Below are 21615 nucleotides of genomic sequence, written 5' to 3' on the forward strand. Positions count from 1 at the left end.
GATTACAAATCGATAGTAAATATTAAAAATTAAAATTATAAATCATAAATAGAAAATAGAAAAATGGAAAATAAAGTAGTGCAAAAAAACCAAGAGGCAGGTCCGGATATTTGGAGGGTACAGCCCAGATCCGGGTCAGGATCTGTTCAGCAGTCTTATCACAGTTGGAAAGAAGCTGTTCCCAAATCTGGCCGTACGAGTCTTCAAGCTCCTGCGCCTTCTCCCGGAGGGAAGAGGGATGAAAAGTGTGTTGGCTGGGTGGGTCGTGTCCTTGATTATCCTGGCAGCACTGCTCCAACAGCGTGCGGTGTAAAGTGAGTCCAAGGACTGAAGATTGGTTTGTGTGATGTGCTGCGCCGTGTTCACGATCTTCTGCAGCTTCTTCCGGTCTTGGACAGGACAACTTCCATCCAGGTTGTGATGCACCCTAGAAGAATGCTTTCTACGGTGCATCTATAAAAATTAGTGAGGGTTTTATGGGACAGGCCAAATTTTAGTTTTCTCAGGAAGTAAAGGCGCTGGTGGGCCTTCTTGGCAGTGGACTCTGCTTGGTTGGACCAAGTCAGGTCATTTGTGATGTTGACCCCGAGGAACTTAAAGCTTTTGACCTGTTCCACTTGCGCACCACCGATGTAAATTGGGTCGTGCGGTCCGCTACTCCTGAAGTCAACAACCAATTTCTTCGTCTTGCTGACGTTGAGGGATAGGTTATTGTCTTCACAGCATGCTACCACGTTCTTAATCTCCTCTCTTTACTCAAACTCATCATTACCCGAGATACGGCCTACAATTGTTATGTCATCAGCAAACTTATATATTGAGTTTGATGGAAACTTGGCTACACAATCATGGGTGTACAGTGAGTACAGCAGGGGGCTGAGTACACAGCCTGGAAGGATGGAAATATAGATGGGACAGGTCTAGGAGAGTTAAAGAGAAATGTAAAGAAGGTAGAAAACATGGATATACACTCAGTGGCTATTTTTCAGAGAAGGAAGTCTGAGAATCGGAGCGGGAGTGCGGCGGAAGCCATTTTGAATTTTTCGTTTTTTCATCGGAGTTAAGAGAGGCAGGACTGCGTAGGCGTGTGATGTTGGGTAGTGAAGCGTGGAAGATTTAAAAGGTCAGAAATCCTGATTCGGGTTTAATTCGGAGAAGGAAGTCTGAGAATTGGAGCGGGAGTGCGGCAGAAGCCATTTTGAATTTTTCGTTTTTTCATCGGAGTTAAGAGAGGCGGGACTGCCAGGCGTGTGATGTCGGGCAGTGAAGCATGGAAGATTTAAAAGGAACACAGCCTTATACAGCGGGCAGCGTCGTTTTGTGGGCTGCGGAGTGAGCCAGGAGCAGAGTGAAGGCCAAAGGGCTTTGGCTAACGGGCTTAGGCGGAAATGGGCAAGACGAAGAAGGTTTGGTTTTCAATTTTTCCTGTTATTTGAGGGGGGAGGAAGTATGAGTGTGAGGGCAGCTTGTTCTCGGTGTCGGATGTGGGAGGTCCTGGAGTCTCCCAGCCTCCTGGACGTCCACATCTGCGCCAGGTGTGCCGAGATGCAGCTCCTAAGGGACCGCGTTAGGGAACTGGAGCTGCAGCTCGATGACCTTCATCTGGTCAGGGAAAGTGAGGAGTTGATAGAGAGGAGTTACAGGCAGGTGGTCACACCGAGGCCACGGGAGGAAGACAAGTGGGTCATGGTTAGGAAGGGGAAGGGGAAGGGTCAGGTACTAGAGAGTACCCCAGTAGCTGTGCCCCTTGACAATGTGTACTCCTGTTTGAGTACTGCTGGGGGGGGGGGGGCAGCTTACCTGGGGGAAGCAACAGTGGCCGTGCCTTTGGCACAGAGTCCGGCCCTGTAGCTCAGAAGGGTAGGGAAAGGAAGAGGTGGGCAGTAGTAATAGGGGACTCAATAGTTAGGGGGTCAGATAGACGATTCTGTGGATGCAGTCAGGAGACCCGGATGGTAGCTTGCCTCCCTGGTGCCAGGGTCCAGGATGTTTCTGATCGCGTCCAAGATATCCTGAAGTGGGAGGGTGAGGAGCCAGAGGTCATGGTACATTTAGGTACCAATAACATAGGTAGGAAAAGGGAAGAGGTCCTGAAAGGAGAATATAGGGCGTTAAGAAGGAAGTTGAGAAGAAGGACCGCAAAGGTAGTAATCTTGGGATTACTGCCTGTGCCACGTGACAGTGAGAGTAGAAATGGAATACAGTGGAGGATGAATGCGTGGCTGAGGGATTGGAGCGGGGCGCAGGGATTCAAGTTTTTGGATCATTGGGACTTCTTTTGGCACAGGTGTGACCTGTACAAAAGGACGGGTTGCACTTGAATCCTAGGGGGACCAATATCCTGGCGGGGAGATTTGCGAAGGCTACTGAGAAGACTTTGAACTAGAATGGTTGGGGGGTGGGAATCAAATTGAAGAGACTAGGAGAGAGGAGGTTAGTTCACAAATAGAGAAAGCTAGTAGACAGTCTGTGAGGGAGGATAGGCAGGGGACAGAGAACGGGAGCGCTCAGACCGAAGATGTAGGGGAGAAGGAAGAAAAAGATAACAAAGTTGGTGGCTCCATTAGGAATAAACAGAGAGTAAGAGGTGGAGAGTTTCTTAAATGCATCTATTTTAATGCTAGGAGCATTGTAAGAAAGGTGGATGAGTTTAGAGCATGGATTAATACCTGGAAATATGATGTTGTAGCTATTAGTGAAACATAATTGCAGGAGGGGTGTGATTGGCAACTAAATATTCCTGGATTTCGTTGCTTCAGGTGTGATAGAATCGGAGGGGCAAGAGGGGGAGGTGTTAAATTGCTTGTCAGAGAAAATATTACAGCAGTGCTTTGGCAGGATAGATTAGAGGACTCGTCTAGGGAGGCTATTTGGGTGGAATTGAGGAATGGGAAAGGTGTAGTGATGCTTATAGGGGTGTATTATAGACCACCTAATGGGGAGAGAATTGGAGGAGCAAATTTGTAAGGAGGTAGCAGATATTTGTAGTAAGCACAAGGTTGTGATCGTGGGAGATTTTAATTTTCCACACATTGACTGGGAAGCCCATACTGTAAAAGAGCTGGATGGTTTGGAGTTTGTAAAACGTGTGCAGGATAGTTTTTTGCAGTAATACATAGAGGTACCAACTAGAGAAGGGGCAGTGTTGGATCTCCTGTTAGGGAATGAGATAGGGCAGGTGACAGAGGTATGTGCTGGGGAGCAGTTCAGGTCCAGTGATTACAATGCCATTAGTTTCAATATAATTATGGAGAAGGATAGGTCTGGACCCAGGGTTGAGATTTTTGATTGGAGAAAGGCTAACTTTGAGGAGATGCGAAAGGATTTAGAAAGAGTGGATTGGGACAATTTGTTTTATGGGAAGGATGTAATAGAGAAATGGAGGTCATTTAAAGGTGAAACTTTGAGGCTACAGAATCTTTAAGTTCCTGTTCGGTTGAAAGGAGTTTGAGAGAGCCATGGTTTTCAAGGGATATTGGAAACTTTGTTCAGAAAAAGAGGGGGATCTACAATAAATGCAGGCAGCTTGGAGTAAATGAGGGGCTCGAGGAATATAAAGAATATGAAAAGAATCTTAAAAAAGAAATTAGAAAAGCTAAAAGAAGATATGACTCTGCTTTGGCAAGTAAGGTGAAAATAAATCCAAAGGGTTTCGACAGTTATATTAATAGCAAAAGGATAGTGAGGGATAAAATTGGTCCCTTAGAGAATCAGAGTGGATGGCTATGTGCGGAGCCAAAGGAGATAGGGGAGATTTTGAACAATTTCTTTTCTTCGGTATTCACTAAGGAGAAGGATATTGAATTGTGTATAAGGTAAGGGAAACAAGAAGGGGAGTTATGGAAAGTATGATGATTAAAGAAGAGGAAATACTGGCGCTTTTAAGGAATATAAAAGTGGATAAGTCTCCGGGTCCTGACAGGATATTCCCTAGGACTTGAGGGAAGTTAGTGGGGAAATAGCAGGGGCTCTGATAGAAATATTTCAAATGTCATTAGAAACGGGGATGGTGCCGGAGGATTGGCGTATTGTTCATGTTGTTCCATTGTTTAAAAAGGGTTCTAAGAGTAAACCTAGCAATGTGAGTTTGAGGTGAGTGGTGGGTAAGTTGATGGAAAGTATTCTTAGAGATGGAATATATAATTATCTGGATAGACAGGGTCTGATTAAGAACAGTCAACATAGATTTGTGCTTGGAAGGTCATGTTTGACAAATCTTATTGAATTTTTTGATGAGGTTACTAGGAAAGTTGACGAGGGTAAAGCGGTGGATGTTGTCTATATGGACTTCAGTAAGGCCTTTGACAAGGTTCCACACAGAAGGTTAGTTAGGAAGGTTCAATCGTTAGGTATTAATATCAAAGTAGTGAACTGGATTCAGCAGTGGCTGGATGGGAGACGCTAGAGAGTGGTGGTGGATAACTGTGTGTCAGATTGGAGGACGCTGTCCAGTGGTGTGCCTCAGGGATCTGTACTGGGTCCAATGTTGTTTGTCATATATATATTAATGACCTGGATGATAGTAGGTGGAGTTGTGGATGATGAAATAGGTTTTCAAAGCTTGTAGAGAGATTTAGACCACTTAGAAGAATGGACTGATAGATGGCAGATGGAGTTTAATGCTGATAAATGTGAGGTGCTACATTTTGGTAGGACTAATCAAAATAGGACATAAATGGTAAATGGTAGGGCATTGAAGAATGCTGTAGGACAGAGGGATCTAGGAATAATGGTGCATAGTTCCCTGAAGGTGGAATCTCATGTGGATAGGGTGGTGAAGAAAGCTTTTGGTATGCTGGTATAATCAGAGCATTGAGTATAGGAGTTGGGATGTAATGTTGAAATTGTATAAGGCATTGGTAAGACCAGATTTGGAGTATTGTGTACAGTTCTGGTCACCGAATTATAGGAAAGATGTCAATAAAATTGAGAGAGTACAGAGGAGATTTACTAGAATGTTGCCTGGGTTTCATCTCCTAAGTTACAGAGAAAGGTTGAACAAGTTGGGTCTTTATTCTTTGGAGCGTAGAAGGTTGAAGGGGGACTTGATAGAGGTATTTAAAATTATGAGGGGGATAGATAGATGGGCTTTTTCCATTGAGAGTGGGGGAGATTCAAACAAGAGGACATGAGTTGAGAGTTAAAGGGCAAAAGTTTAGGGGTAACATAAGAGGGAACTTCTTTACTCAGAGAGTGGTAGCTGTGTGGAATGAGCTTCCAGCAGAAGTGGTTGAGGCAAGTTCGATGTTGTCGTTTAAAGTTAAATTGGACAGCTATATGGACAGGAAAGGAATAGAGGGTTATGGGGTGAGTGCAGGTCGGTGGGACTAGGTGAGCGTAAGAGTTCGGCATGGACTAAAAGGGCCGAGATGGCCTGTTTCCGTGCTGTAATTGTTATATGGTTATATGGTTTATTCAGAACTTCCTGGACCCAATAAAGTGGTCATTGATTATATGTTCATGGTCTGCTGCTGGTAGCCCATGCACTTCAAGATTTGATATGTTGTGCTTATAGACATGCTCTTTTGCACACCATTGTTGTAATTCATGGTTATTTGAGTTACTATCGCCTTCCTGTCAGCTTGAACCAGTTTGGCCATTCTCCTCAGACCGCTCTCATTAACAAGGCTCGTTTGTTCACAGAACTGCTGCTCCCTGGATATATTTATTTTTCACATAATTTGCTTTAAAAACTCTAAAGACTGCTGTGCGTGAAAATCCCAGAAGTCAGTAGTTTCTGAGATACTCAAACCACCTTCTCTGGCACCAACAATCACATTTCTTTCCCATTCTGAACAACAGCTGAACTTCTTGAGCATGTCTGCAAGCTTTATGCATTGAGTTGCTGCTACATGATTGGCTGATCAGATATTTGCATTAACAAGCCAGTGTGCGGGTGTACCAAAAAAAAGTGGCCACTCAGTGCAGAAGTAAATGCCCATTTCTCTAATTATATTGTATTTTTTAAAAAATAAATCCAGGGAAAACACAAAAAGCATAAAGAAATGCATTCAGCTGAGTCTTATCCTTTTCATTTTAGTGATCTACACTAATCCTATTTCATTGTACTTATCCTCATGTCGTCTTAGGCTGTTCCTTTCAAATGCACATTGATTGGTTTCCCTCTGCACATCTTCCAAATAGTTGTATTGCTTTTATATTCAGCTACTGTAGCTGAAAGTCAAAATCTTTTCAGGCTTATTCACTTTCCTATATGCAATCACCTCCCAATCTGAATATCTGGAGCTCCCAATCAATCTGTTTCCTTTATTAAGAAGTTTCCCATTTTCTATGTTCTTCTTAAAATATGTTTTTCTGCCTGTCCTTTAAACTCTCTTTCCCCTCCCCATCTGGCTACATCTGCCCATCATTCCTCTCTTATCTAATTCCATTTTTCACCTACCAGCCCCCATTCCATCCCTCACTCTCACCTCTTTATAATTGACTATCCTACTTCTCTTCTTTAGGTTCTAATGCTGGGTCCTAACCTGAAATGTTAACCGTTGGGCCTCAAGCATTTTTTTTGCTCCAGTTTTTAGCATCTGTAGTCACCAATCATATGGTCATCTGCATAAAATCTTTGTCCTAGAACCTGAAAATGTGGCTGATTCGATTGTAATCTCAACTCTTGCTTTCCTGTCTACACATGGAAACCTTTCAGTTCCTTGATTATCAAGAGTTTTTAATTTTGCCTTAAAATATTCAAATGATCTTTCCTCTGTTCTTTGAGATAGAGTTCCAAAAGTTCACAGCCTTCTACCCTCTCAGCAAAAAAAAAAGCCTCATCTCTAATTTAAACAGTAACCATTAATTCCAGGCTTGTACAAACAGAAATTTCCTTTGCTCATCCATCCTTGGGATTAATCGATGAATTCAGGAACACTCTGTCCAGCTGCCTGTTCTCCACAAGGACCACAGTGGTGCAAGAAGCCAGCTCAAACCATGTCATTGAGGAAAATTAAAGGATATTAAATATTGATCCTGTCAGCAACGCACTCAAATGAACAAAAAATAATTTGGTGATCAAGTTCCTTGTTCCTCATACTGAAGACTTCTTAAATGCTTTGCTTAGAAATTCACTCCTGTTTGATGATACTAAAGCTTCCAAGTAAGAACTGAATTTCATTGGCAGACCAGAGTGTGCTGCTGATTCTGTGCAACACATTAGGTGTTGCTGATCGGGAATACATTTCTGGCATGTATGTTTGCCTCAGAAACTTTGGGTGTGTTATACTGGTTAGATCTCATGAAAGATGGGACGGCAGGGTAGCCTAGTGGTTAGCACAATAACTTACAGTACAGGCGACCTGGGTTCAGTTCCCACTGCTGGCTATAAGGAGTTTGTGCGTTCTCCCCGTGACTGTGTGGGTTTCCTCCGGGTGCTCTAGTTTCCTCCCACAGTCCAAAGACCTACCGGTTGATGGGTTAATTGGTCATTATAAATTGTCCCATGATTAGGCTAGGATTAAATTGGGGATTGTTGGGTGGCACAGCTTGAAGTGCTGGAAGGGCCTTTTCTGTGCTGTATCTCAATAATTTAATTAATTAAATTAAACACGCTTTTAGTGATTTTTACGTTAGCCATGTATGCATGTTGAAACGAGTGGTCACTGGGTCATGTGAATGGTTTTGTCAACTTTTTTAAGGAAACAAAACCACATTAAGATTTTACTTTTAGTTTGTCCTTCCTGTGTTCCACTAAGTTTTTTTTCTGTTGGTAAAAGACAGTAATTTACTTTAGACTCTTGTGTTCTTGATTGTTTCTTTGAAATGCAACTGGTTAAAGAAATATATGATGTAGATGTAATTTGTGTAGGAGAATAAGTGATTTGGATTTAATAATTGCACTGGTGTTTTGCTCTTTATCCTTCTGCAATATTTTTATCTGGGTCATATATGTAATTTGAAATGAAAATCAGCAGTTCAAGGCATAACACTAATTCCATCTTCTTAAAGCAAATTTGTACGAAGGTTTTTATTTTAACTTTGGCCCAATAATAGGGGTAAAATCATTGTGAGGACAAAATGCATTTCTCTTACCCTCTCAGGACAAAACTACTCTGGGTAATCTACAACAGTGTCATTACTTTCACATTTTCATTTTATTCATTTAGAAAAAATTCATCTTGTACCATTTCTGATTTAAGACATAGGACCAAAATTAGGGCATTCTGTCCATTGAGTCTGCTCCACCATTCCATCATGGCTGATTTATTATCCCCCTCAACCCCATGCTACTGCCTGCTCCCTGTAATCTTTGACACCCTGATTAATCAAGACCCTATCAACTTCCACTTTAAATATACCCAAATGACTCAGCCTCCACACCTCACCTGTGGGAACAAATTTCACAGATTCACTATCCTCTAGCTAAAGAAATTCCTCTTCATCTCTGTTCTTGAGGGACATCCCTGTATTCTGAGGCTATTCCCTCTGGTCCTAGACTCCCCCACTATAGGGAAGGTTTTATCCGTGATCTGCACAGCAACTGCCAAATTCAAGTAGAGTATGATCAGTTTCACTATTTTCAGCAAGTGTATATTGTTAACACCTCACTTCCCAGATCAATAATATGCTAACGTATTGAAAACCTTTGGAAACCACTGTCAATATAGCATCAGGTTCAGACTCTGAACACAGCTTTCCCATATTTTCCCAATAAATCGGTCTCTATTTTTAACATTAATTTCATTGTGCTACACCTTTTACAAAGTTCCATAGAGCTATGTTCTACAAAGCATGCAGAACACAATCAGACTTCCAAATGCAAACTTTGAAACCAAGCTTTGTCAGTAATAAACAGAAAATGTTGGAAAGACTCAGCAGGTCAGGTAAGATCTGTGAAGAGAGGAACAAAGTTAATTTCTGAAGTAAATAATCTTTTATCAGTTCTGATGAAAGGTCATCAACTTGGAATATTAACAATCACTTTCACAGTATTTTGTTTTTGCGCTTTTTATCAGGGATTAGCTACATTTTACAGTTGTGTAGGATCAGAAGTGAGATTTATATTGGGCTTTGGGATATGATTTGGAATGTATATTTTTAAAGAAGTGTTTTACTTTTCTCGAGGTAGTCAAGATGTCACGGGTGATGTCTATTACTTTAATTTTGTATCGGGCCAATCTACCTGGGACCATCCATGCGATGAACAATACAGAAAGCTGGTTTCTATGGAACGTGAAAAGCAACACGCTCTAGGTGGAAGCAAAAAGAAAGAAAAGAAAAAGAAGAAAGAGAAAAAAGGGAAAAAAGAGAAAGATGCACTTAAATCTGCAGTAAGTTTAATTCTTGAAGCAAAATCCAAAGCTATTAGAATCCTATCTTTCTTGTCTTGATATTTTTTTCAAGCTTACTTTTCATCTCTGAGGCACCAATTCTTTATGGATATCAGCTCAGTTCTGCTGGTTGTCTTCTTGAATAAACGCACATAGATTTCAAATTGAACAAGAGCAAGTTATTTACCAGGTTCTTATGTCATCCACCATTCAGGCTTATTGAGTCTTATTTTGGAATAGGATGGCTGCTGGTTGGTATTGCCTTACCCTTTCTTTCAGCTAGGGAAGAACACACAGGCCAGTTGTAACCTGGCATTAATTGATGTGATGGGTAAATACCAGCATTAACCAGTTGGGCAGATTATACACTACTCTTTTATACTGTTCCTGTGTACATGAATCTTGTTGCTATGGCTTAGCTTCTTATTGTACAAGGTGACTGAGGAACCAAACATGTTCTTTCTTAAACAAGAGAAAATCTGCTGATGCTGGAAATCCAAGCAACACAGACAAAATGCTGGAGGAACTCAGCAGGTCAGGCACCATCTATTCTCTGCCTGGCCTTCTGAGTTCCTCCAACACTTTGTGTGTGATGTTCTTAAGGTTCTTTTGATGCACCAAAGACTTGTTCAATTGCAATCTCACATGTAGCAGCACTATTTAAATTAATTACTTTGTATCATTGTATAGCAATCCTTTTCGGCCTTTACTGCAACTCTTCGAACCACTGTTTTCAGTTCAAACAGTAGTCACAAGGAATATTTTAGGATTAAATGAAATGTTTAATTTCTGCAAGAAATACAGTACTGTGCAAATGTCGTAGGCACCCTAGCTATAAACTGTATCTATACCTAAGACTTTTGCACAGTACTGTAGATTTAATTAACATGCAAGTTCATCTCGATTTTAGTTTTATTGAAGAAATATTGCAAAATATAAATGTTATCATACCATTTGGGATAAATGCTTCTTTGTATTGAGAAAAAAAGGCATATTGTGCCTTGTTGCATTTACTTTGTACATAATGTGTTAAAATATTATCTTAAAATTTAAACTAGTATTGAATTGTAAGTGTTTGAAAACAAGATCTTTTAAATGGAAGACTTGCATTCAGAAAGGAAAGCTGAAACGATCATTTATGAATGGGAAAATAAAAATAATCTCTTAGGAGCAAGATTCTAACATTAATGATATTAAGATAGTATGGGTAGTTTTTTTCATTTCTTTTTGTTTCACCTTATCTCTGTTATATTTATGTGCTTTAATTGTGTACATTTCAAATGCAAAACATGTAATAGCATGGTTGGTTCAGGTTCTGCAACAATATGGGAGGCAAGGCATAGGGCAAAATCACCTCACTACAACAAAGTAATTCCATAAAAAAGACCATAGTGTGGACATTGTAGTATTGATCCCAGATGAGACACCAAGTAGTTTAACTGCTTCTCTAGGTAGATCTCACATTGTCTTCAAGTTTTTTTAAATCCTTTGTTTAAGGAAGCCAGTTAGAAACAGGAGTGCTCCCTTTATTGTAGCAAAGCTAGCTCCTCTTATGATCTACTTCATCACTTTACAAGTCTTGAGTGTTTGCATAATACTCACAATGAAGATACCAAATATATGATGGCATCTTTGAAGTCAATGCAGTTCAGTAAACATAGAGCTGGCAATTTCCCAAGTAATCTACAACCTCTGGAAAGAGAAAGCAGTCATCGAAAAATATTTTCAAATGTTGAAAAAAATTCTAGGAAAAACTCCATCTTATGGTTAAAGATTTAGACCTAGTGATCAGCATAGGCTAGAAGAAGCCAGGATAGTTGTTGAGGTTGGTAGATGTTGGAGTTTATCTGAATCCAATTTGGATAGACTGGGCTTAGGACATCTAACAAATAAAGAACCAAGGAAGCCAATAGAATCTAAAACTGCTGAGCTGCTACTGTCTGACAACAAAAGAATTTCATTTGCACTTGAGGAGTAGGTAATTGCATTCAATGACACAGAAAATAAGAAATGTCCAATTGAAAATTTTCAGGAAGGTAATTCAGTTGAGAATAATCAGCCAACTGATAAGATGCCACAAAGTAATATAGAAGAAAACCAGCTTGCTGAAAATTTGCCAGAGGAGTGCGGTGAAGGGTCTGTAGAAGTGCCAGTTTGTGATACAGACAATTTATTTTGCCTTTGTGCTTCTAATCAAATGATGTCAAATGCTGCCTTTGAGAAGCAGAAAATTATGACAAAGGTGCAACTTTATCAATGCAACCTTAATATGGTAATGGTGAGCCACCCTAGATACCAAAGCCGTAGAAAAATGAACAAAACATAACTATTTGAAAATATGGGAGCAATAAATGTCTTTCCTAAACCATTTAGCCACTTTGATGAAACTTTAACTGCAGGAAGACCTTATGATAAAGAAGACAACATTAAGAGAATAGTGGGAAATCTTAATAATTCTCAGGCAGATATCAGTGAAGCAGTTAGCAAAAAGGTTACTAAGAAAAGGAAAGTGATCTCTCTTAACCAGATTAATGCTGTAAGTTATTTGAAGTCAAAGAAAGATAGGGAAGGTGTGTGTGATGTTCTTGAACAGAATGAAGACTTTAAGTCAGAAAATAAAGTCTCATCATAGATGATGATATGTTTATAATCTTCATATTGATCAAAGCTTGAACCATTTAGATAAAGAAACTGATTGCTCACCCTCTTCATGTTCCTCACTAAATCAAAATCTTTTCACTGCTTACAACAACTTGTTGCAAAGTCCATCTGGCAAGAAATGCAAGGAATCATCCTATTCTGTGGACCAGAGATTTTACCAAGAAATACTCAAAAAGGTTAAAGCAAACAGAGAATTTAAAGCAGCATTTTCTAAAGGTGCAGAGCAAGTAACGAAAATGAGGAAAGGGCAAGCACCTAAGAAGCAAGCTGAAGATGCAGCTGATTGGTTTTATTCATAAATTTACAATGATGGGTTTCTTCCTATTCTTTTAGCTACCTCACACTATGAAGAGGAAGTTATTAGAATAGATCATGGAGTACCGAGATCAAATGGATGACCTATATGAAGCAATTGAAATTTTGGGATCTAAAGAGAGGTCCTTTCAGAGCCCACAAGTTTACCATCATCCTGGACATTTTGTCCAAGCATAAGACAAGACCATAAAACAAGACCATAAGACAAAGGAGCAAAAATCAGCCATTCAGCCTATCGAGTCTGCTCCGCCATTTTATTTAGAGCTGATCCATTCTCCTATTTAGTCCCACTCCCCTGCCTTCTCACCATAACCTTTGATGCACTGACTACTCAGATATCAATCTCTGCCTTAAATACACCCAATGACTTGGCCTCCACTGCCGCCCGTGGCAACAAATTCCAAGCATTAGCAGAACAAGAAGAATCTGATAGGGATGCTGATCAAGTGGTGTGTAATAACACTAAATGGAATCTTAGAACTGAGGAGCAACACAAATGGGTAATGGAAAAGCAGAACAAACTAAGTAAAATGGTTCCTGACTAAAAATAGTATAGAGTTCAGATGGTGACAAGAGGGTGTAATGGAGTGCGATATACCAGTTAGTTGGGTGGTGCTGCAACAGCAACCTTATACTCGACGTCAGTAAGACTAAATAGTTGATTTGTGGACTTCAGAAAGGGTAAAAAAGAGGGAACACAAACCAATCCTCATAGAGGGATCAGAAGTGGAGAGAGTGGGCAATTTCAATTTCCTGGGTATCAATATCTGAGGATCTAACCTGGTCACAATATATTGATGCACCTATAAAGAAGGCAAGACAGCGGCTACATTTCATTTGGAGTTTGAGGAGATTTGGTTTGTCACCTAAAACACTCAAAAACTTCTACAGATATACCGGGGAGAGCATTCTGACCAGCTACATCACCATCTGGTATGTATGGGGGGGTGGGGGGGAGTGCCTACCGGCACAAGATTGAAGTAAATTTTAGAAAGTTGTAAAGTTAGTTAGCTCCATCATGGGTGCTAGCCTCAGTAGCATCCAAAACATCTTCAAGGAGCAGTGCCTCAGGGAGGCAGCATCCATTATTAAGGACTTCCATCACCCAGGACATGCCCTTTTCTCACTGTTACCATCAGGTAGGAGGTACAGAAGCCTGAAGGCACACACTCAGTGATTTAGAAACAGCTTCTTCCCCTCTGCTATCTGATTTGTAAATAGATATTGAACCCATGAACACTACTTCACTACTTGTTTAAATTTCTGTTTTTGCATGACTTATTTTAACTTAACTATTTAATATACATGTATATAATTACTGTCATTCAGTATTTTTCCATATTTATCATGTATTGCATTGTACAGCTGCCGCAAAGTTAATAAATTGCATGATATATGCCAGTGATAATAAACATGATTCTGAGATGTTGAATTATAAAGTAAGGTTTTCCTGGATATTAGGCAGCAGAGAAGTATGCAGTGATGGAAGTTCTTCACCACTTAATGCAGTTGGACATAGTGAAACAAATGTATTTTGAAAAGTTATTAGCATGATTTTTCTTAAGGTTTCAGTTATGCAAAAGTAGGTATTTTAATTCTTGTCATTGATAGTATCAGCCTTACAGTTATGTTCTAACCATATAACAATTACAGCACGAAAACAGGCTAATTCGGCCCTTCTAGTCCATGCCGAACTCTTACTCTCACCTAGTCCCACTGACCTGCACTCAGCCCATGACCCTCCATTCCTTTCCTGTCCATATAGCTGTCCAATTTAACTTTAAATGACGACATCGAACCTGCCTCAACCACTTCTGCTGGAAGCTCGTTCCACACAGCTACCACTCTCTGAGTAAAGAAGTTCCCCCTCATGTTACCCCTAAACTTTTGCCCTTTAACTCTCAATTCATGTCCTCTTGTTTGAATCTTCCCCACTCTCAATGGAAAAAGCCTATCCACGTCAACTCTATCAATCCTCCTCATAATTTTAAATACCTCTATCAAGTCCCCCCTCAACCTTCTATGCTCCAAAGAATAAAGACCCAACTTGTTCAACCTTTCTCTGCAACTTAGGAGATGAAACCCAGGTAATACGTACATGGATTGCAAGCAGCTACAAACAGGAATGCAAGACCATGAAACTTCCCCAGGCATTTGATGAAATAATTCATTTTTCAACGAAATACACCATTTTTAAATGAAATACACCATTTTTATGCATGTTTATTTACCTGAAGTTTGTTCTGATGCCAGACACGAATGAGCACATTGTTCCTAACTCAATACATTTGTGTTAGTTAATCTTTACTTCCTACTTTGCTTAATCTTCTCTTTTTTTTTGTCCTTGGTGATATTAGGACTCTATACTGACTTCTCAACACTGTATTTGATTTCAAATTCCTATCTCATTGAGTGATTAATTAACACTTTAAAACAAAACTGGAATTGAGCAATAGGATTTCCACATTAAATTTAAACTAAACCAAGTAATTTGGCAAAGGATCAGTCTAATAAAGATTGCTCAACATTAGAGCCATAAGCATTCTTATTTACCCTAGATTTTGGATGCCAGTAATCTGCAAATCTGATATTAAACAATCTTATTGACTTCCTTGAATCTCCATACTGCTGTGAAACTAGGTTGGTAGACCTTTTTTTGATCTTTGGCATTATAAATCTTCCAGGATATGTTGGCTAAGAGAAATGTGACCACTGTTGTGTTGCCAACAGTGATTGCATTTCCCTTTTTGCCTCCATGCTAGCAATTTTGTCAGGTCTTCCGTGATTGAACTTGGCAGTTCTATATATCAAAGCAAAACAGCCTAACTTAAGGAAACATTGTAAAGAACATGAAATTTGGAGATTTTGAGGTTTCTGTGAGCGGAATTTATAAAATCAGAATAGGAATCAGATTTACTAGTACCGGCATATGTTGTGAAATTTGCTGACTTTGTGGCAGCAGTACAATGCAACACATAAATATAGAAAGAAAATCTGAATTACAGTAGGGGTGTGTGTGTGTGTGTGTGTATATATATCATAGAATAGTACAGCCTTCGGCCCATATCGTTATGCCGACACTCAAACCCTGCCTCCCATATACCCCCCCCACCTTAAATTCCTCCATATACCTGTCTAGTAGTCTCTTAAATTTCACTAGTGTACCTGCCTCCACCACTGACTCAGGCAGTGCATTCCACGCACCAACCACTCTCTGAGTAAAAAACCTCCCTCTAATATCCCCCTTGAACTTCCCACCCCTTACCTTAAAGCCATGTCCTCTTGTATTGAGCAGTGGTGCCCCGGGGAAGAGGCACTGGCTATCCACTCTATCTATTCCTCTTAATATCTTGTATACATCTATCATGTCTGCTCTCATCATCCTCCTCTCCAAAGAGTAAAGCCCTAGCTCCCTTAATCTCTGATCATAATCCATACATTCTAAACCAGGCAGCATCTGGGTAATTCTCCTCTGTACCCTTGCCAATCCTTCCACATCCTTCCTATAGTGAGGTGACCAGAACTGGACACAGCTAACACCCCATAAGCTTTCTTAACTACCCTATCTACCTGTGAGGCAACTTTCAGGGATCTGTGGACATGTACCCTGAGATCCCTCTGCTCCTGCACACTACCAAGTATCCTGCCATTTACTTTGTACTCTGCCTTGGAGTTTGTCCTTCCAAAGTCTACCACCTCACACTTCTCCGGGTTGAACTCCATCTGCCACTTCTCAGCCCACTTCTGCATCCTATCAATGTCTCTCTGCAATCTTAGACAATCCTTTACACTATCTACAACACCACCAACCTTTGTGTCGTCTGCAAACTTGCCAACCCACCCTTCTACCCCCACATCCAGGTCATTAATAAAAATCACGAAAAGCAGGGGTCCCAGAACCGATCCTTGTGGGACACCACTAGTCACAACCCTTCAATCCAAATGTACTCCCTCCACCACGACCCTCTACCTTCTGCAGTCAAGCCAATTCTGAAACCACCTGGCCAAACTTCCCTCGATCCCATGCCTTCTGAATTACTAAAATCCATATAGATCACATCCATTGCACTACCTTCATCTATATGCCTGGTCACCTCCTGAAAGAAGTCTATCAGGCTTGTTAGACACGATCTGCCCTCCACAAAGCCATGCTGACTGTCCCTGATCAGACCATGATTCTCTAAATGCCCATAGATCCTATCTCTAAGAATTTTTTCCAACAGCTTTCCCACCACAGACATAAGGCTCACTGGTCTATAATTACCCGGACTATCCCTACTACCTTTATTGAACAAGGGGACAACATTCGCCTCCCTCCAATCCTCTGATACTATTCCCGTAGACAACGAGGACTTAACGATCCTAGCCAGAGGCTCAGCAATCTCTTCCCTTGCCTCGTGGAGCAGCCTGGGGAATATTCCGTCAGGCCCCGGGGACTTATCCGTACTAATTTATTTTAATAACTCCAACACCTTCTCTGCCTTAATATCAACATGCTCCAGAACATCAACCTCACTCATATTGTCCTCACCGTCATCAAATTTCCTCTCATTGGTGAATACCGAAGAGAAGTATTCATTGAAGACCTCGCTCATTTCCACAGCCTCCAGGCACATCTTCCCATCTTTATTTCTAATCGGTTCTATCTTCACTCCTGTCATCCTTTTGTTCTTCACATAATTGAAGAATGCCTTGGGGTTTTCCTTTACCCTACTCGCCAAGGCCTTCTCATGCCCCCTTCTTGCTCTTCTCAGCCCCTTCTTAAGCTCCTTCTTGCTTCCCTATATTCCTCAATAGACTCATCTGATCCTTGCTTCCTAAACCTCATGTATGCTGCCTTCTTCCACCTGACTGGATTTTCCACCTCACTTGTCACCCATGGTTCCTTCACCCTTCCGTTCTTTTCTTTATCTTCCTCACCGGGACAAATTTATCCCTAACATCCTGCTAGAGATCTCTAAAGATTGACCACATGTCCATAGTACATTTCCCTGCAAAAACATCATCCCAATTCATATATATATATATATAATATGTGTGTACAGTGGGCCCTCTGTATCCGTGGATTCAACCAACCACAGGTCGGGATCAAAAAAGAACCTGGAAGTTCTCTCTCTTTCTTCTCATTCCCTAAACAATGCAGTGTAACAACTATTTGCATAGCATGTCCACTGTACGGGTTTCCCTAACATATCATAAAAGCAGGAATGATATGATAAAGACGCAGCCTATATAAAGTAAATATAATGTATGTACAGTACAGTGTAGTTTCACTTACCAGAATTGAGAAGACAGCGAGCACACTGGAAGGTTCACGCATTTTTCTATCATACAGTTCTTTGTAAGCACTCAAAACATCCTGCGTACCTGCCCTAAACCTACATGCCCTTTAAAAATTAAAGTCATACTTTCCTGCAATAATTGCAGCACTGTCAATCCTAGCGAAAATCTCACGCAGTTCAAAGCTATGGCGGCTTGATGCTGAGTAACGCTGAATGCTATTTTCACTTTTCGCCGCTGTCACTGCTCGGGATGCGCGCTGCCTCTATGACGGCTCGCTGCAAAACAAACACTGAATGCTATTTTCGCTTTTCGCCCCTCTTGCTGCTCGGGGTTCGCAGGAGAGCTACGATGGTTGCGTCTGTACTGAACATGTACAGACTTTTTTTCTTGTCATTATTCCCTAAACAATACAGTATAACAACTGTTTACATAGCATTTACATTGTATTAGGTATTATAAGTAATCTAGAGATGATTTAAAGTATACGGGAGGATGTGCGTAGGTTATATGCAAACACTACGCCATTTTATATACGGGACTTGAGCATTCGTGGAATTTTGTATCCATGGGGGGTCCCGGAACCAAACCCCCGTGGATACAGAGGGCCGACTGTATATATAATATGCCTTCAGGCTTCTGTACCTTTCCTGATAGTAACAATGAGAAGAGGACATGTCCTGGGTGATTGGTGGGCGGGGGGGGGGTGTTCTTAATGATGGACATGGCCTTTCTGAGGCACCATTCCTTGAAGATGCCTTAGAAACTGCAAAGGCTAGTGCCCATGTTGGAGCTGAATTAAGTTTACCATTCACTGCAGCTTACTTCAATCCTGTGCAGTGGCTGCGCACCCTCTCCCACCCCTCCATACTAGACGGTGATGCAGCCAGTTAGAATGCTCTCCACGGTACACTTGTAGAAGTTTTTTAAATATCGTATTCTCATTGCAGCCTGACACAAAGAATTCAGCTTTCCTTGTATTTCATTTTCATTGCAACTTAAATTGTGCAATGAACATTGAGAATATGAACTCTACATTTCTAATTGCTGAATAAAATTTATATTATATTTTGCTTTTTTTTAAAAAGAATATTGACTCCAAACCAAATGAAGGGGTTTTATTCATTAGGAATGGAGCCCCTTCTAATTTAGATACCAATCAATTCAGTTAAATGCCCCCAAAACCAAATAACTGCTTAAGCAATGTACCTTAGTTCAAGCTCAGTGCAATGCTTTACACAAATATAATAATATTTCCATTCCTAGTGAGCTTTATGTTTGGAGACCTGTCCTTGAAGGGCCAGTTTAAGATGGTATATTACTCAAACTTCAATCTTAAACATTATTTCTGAATTATTGAAATAAGTTTTGAAAGAATTTGTTTGATGTTCACTAAAGAACAAAGAAAATCTTTTGAATAGAATAACAGTTTGTTCCTGTGTGCTTTCTCATTGCTTTCACTTCACTCCATATTTCAAAGAATAAAAGCCTGCTACTGAAGATGAGAAAGCAGAGCAGATCTAAAGTGCCAAAAGCAATTCCACTAAACCAGAATTTTCCAATCCACATCAGGAATTGCTCACATTTACAGTTGCTTTTTCTTTTAATGTACTTTTTCCTCTCTTTGCTGCTAAAGCATTCACCTTAGGCACTGTGAGGAATTGATGTGAAATACCTCATTGATGCATACCATTCTTCACAATCACGTTTGCTTTGTTTTGCATGATGTTGCTTTCTGACTGAACCAATATGAGCAGCATGCTGATTAGGGGAGTTTACATATGATTGACAACAGAGGGTGAAATAAAGCTCTGTATTACTCCCATTTGAAAATGTGATTTATTTTCTGTTTCATTTTTGAAAATTAATATTGTAATCAAGCAATAAAAATTAAATATCTGGGCAACGTGTGTGAACTCACAGCACTTGTAGAAACAATGGGTAAGATAACATTTCGGGTGTAGACAGATCCAATCTTCAAATTCAAAATGTAAGTTCATTTGTTCTTCCTGCGAGCCAAGCATGACTGGCTATGTATTGGGAGAAGATTGAAGTAACAGAAAGCAACCTACTGATGGTGGAACTCAGTGGGTGAAGCAGCATCTGTGGAAGCAAAGGGATGGTCAACGTTTTAGTCTTAGACCCTGCATCAGGACCAGATAACATTACTGCAGTCCTGATGCAGAGCTGCAATCCCAAACATGGAGATGAAACCTGATGAAGGGTCTTGGTCCAAAATGTAAACTGTTTATTCCTCTCCATAGATGCTGAGTTCCTCCAGCATTTCTTGTGTTTCTCCTGATGAAGGTCTTGGCCTGAAATATTGACTGTTTATTTCACTCCACAGATGCTCCCTGACTCACTGAATTCCTCATATAAATCTGTGTTTGTTCTTTGACTCTAAACATTGACCATCATTTGCCTGCACAGATGTTGTTTTACTTGCTAAATTCTTCCAGCATTTGGTTTGTATTTTGCTTCAGGTTGCATCATCTGCATCTCTTGTGTCGTAGATTTTTATCATCTTTTAAATTTCCCGCATCAAGAATGTGTTTTTTTTGGCTAAATTGCTCTGCCATACGTGTTTACCTTAATAGTGTGTCTCCAACCTGTTACATTTGAGAATATGAAGGATGTATAGTAATAATTGCCCTTTAGTCAGCCTTAAAATATATTGCTCATTTAATAGTGAAGTTTAAACTGTTTTCAGTCTTCATTGCTGGCAAGCAATCAATCTGGATGTTAAGATTTGTTTTTTAAAGTTGTGAAGCCATGTACCTAGCAGTTTTATTTTTGCAGAACTTTGCTTTTATAGCACTCGTGTTCCTAACTTCCTCTCTATAGGCTTCTTTATAAGATTGCATTGAAATAAACATTTTTATGTACTTCCTGGTTTGGGCTCTTTGTGTTAAAAATGTGATTTCCATTGTATAGCTAAACCCACAATCGGCACATAACACAGTTGATGTAATTCTGTTCTTTGGTTTCAGTGGAACCAGATTTCAGAACTGGAGCTCAACATGTATATTTTTCTAAATTGTACATTTAGCACTGAAACCAAAGCCAAATGTTTGCTACTGTGTGTCTCAGTAAAGATTCTTCAATCCATGTGTGATCTATTTGCCAGGTTCTCTTAAGTGAGTGTGATATAGTGTTTATTCTAGTTGCAGCAAGCCACAATACTATAATCCACAGCACTTTGTAAGCACCTGCCCCTTTTATTCACTGGTATGAGCAAAACCCAGGCCAAATTTTTCCTTAAATGAACAAGATGAATTTTCAGAAGTTATTCATTTACTATAAGAGACTTATTTGATACATTCACCAGTAGTCGTGGCACCCAACCCACAAGTGGAAATGTAAAGTTGTACAGTCCTTCAGCTTTTCAGCAAAAGGTCACAGCTACCATGGAAATGAAATAGCTATTCCTATAGTTTAGGCCTCTTTCATCCCAAACGATGCTGTATTCTCCTTTTCAAGTATGAGGTCCAGTTGCCCAGCCGGAGTGCAGGAATGAGTTGTAGGAAATCTGAAATACACTGCTACAAACATGTGGCAGGTCACTGAGCATCTTTGAAGAAGACATTTCAGAAGTGGACCCTTTGCCAGAACTGGTCCAACTAGATAATTTGTTTCACTGTGTACAATCGCAGCCAATTCAGAGTCTCCATACAGTTACTGAATTTGAACATAGTTAGTATTCCAAATGGTTGCTGCCTTGAAAGAAATTACTCTGTAGGTGTAGTGAGTTTAGAATAATGAAAGAATATTGTAATAGAACAAGACCTTGGTGGCATACAAACAATTTTAATCATGAAAACAGACAATTTAATGATTTAAAGTGCTCTTTTTAGAATTGCTAGAGCTGTTGCCTATATGACGAGGAAACATAACTTTCTCAGTTCTTAATATCACCCTTGTAAATTCACTGTGTTTTCTTAGAGAAAATCTTCTTTTAGACACAATTACAGAGCAATGTAAACAGTTGTAAATTTCCTGAACACACAAGATTTTGTAGATGCTGGAACTCAGCAGGTCAGGCAGCATCTATAGAAAGGAATCAAGCTGAGACCCTTCATCA

At 40.2% G+C, this 21615-nt stretch overlaps 1 protein-coding gene across 7 annotated transcripts in view; it reads left to right on the plus strand.

Annotated features, from left to right (window-relative positions):
* The window catches only part of LOC134340740 (centrosomal protein of 164 kDa-like), a 315206-nt gene that overhangs the window by 66833 nt on the left and 226758 nt on the right, over positions 1 to 21615 (plus strand). For 6 of the 7 annotated variants that reach the window (XR_010016618.1, XM_063038209.1, XM_063038210.1 and 3 more), the window contains exon 4: positions 9077 to 9278. Coding sequence is in view for 6 of the 7 variants with exons in the window: in XM_063038209.1 (XP_062894279.1) it covers positions 9077 to 9278 (202 nt within the window). In the remaining variant the exon portion in view is untranslated. Of the gene's footprint in view, positions 1 to 9072; positions 9279 to 21615 lie in introns of all 7 variants that reach the window. The other variant, XM_063038214.1, reaches the window with a different exon arrangement.

Source organism: Mobula hypostoma, chromosome X2 (genome assembly GCF_963921235.1).
Source record: "Mobula hypostoma chromosome X2, sMobHyp1.1, whole genome shotgun sequence".
Classification (NCBI taxonomy): domain Eukaryota; kingdom Metazoa; phylum Chordata; class Chondrichthyes; order Myliobatiformes; family Myliobatidae; genus Mobula; species Mobula hypostoma.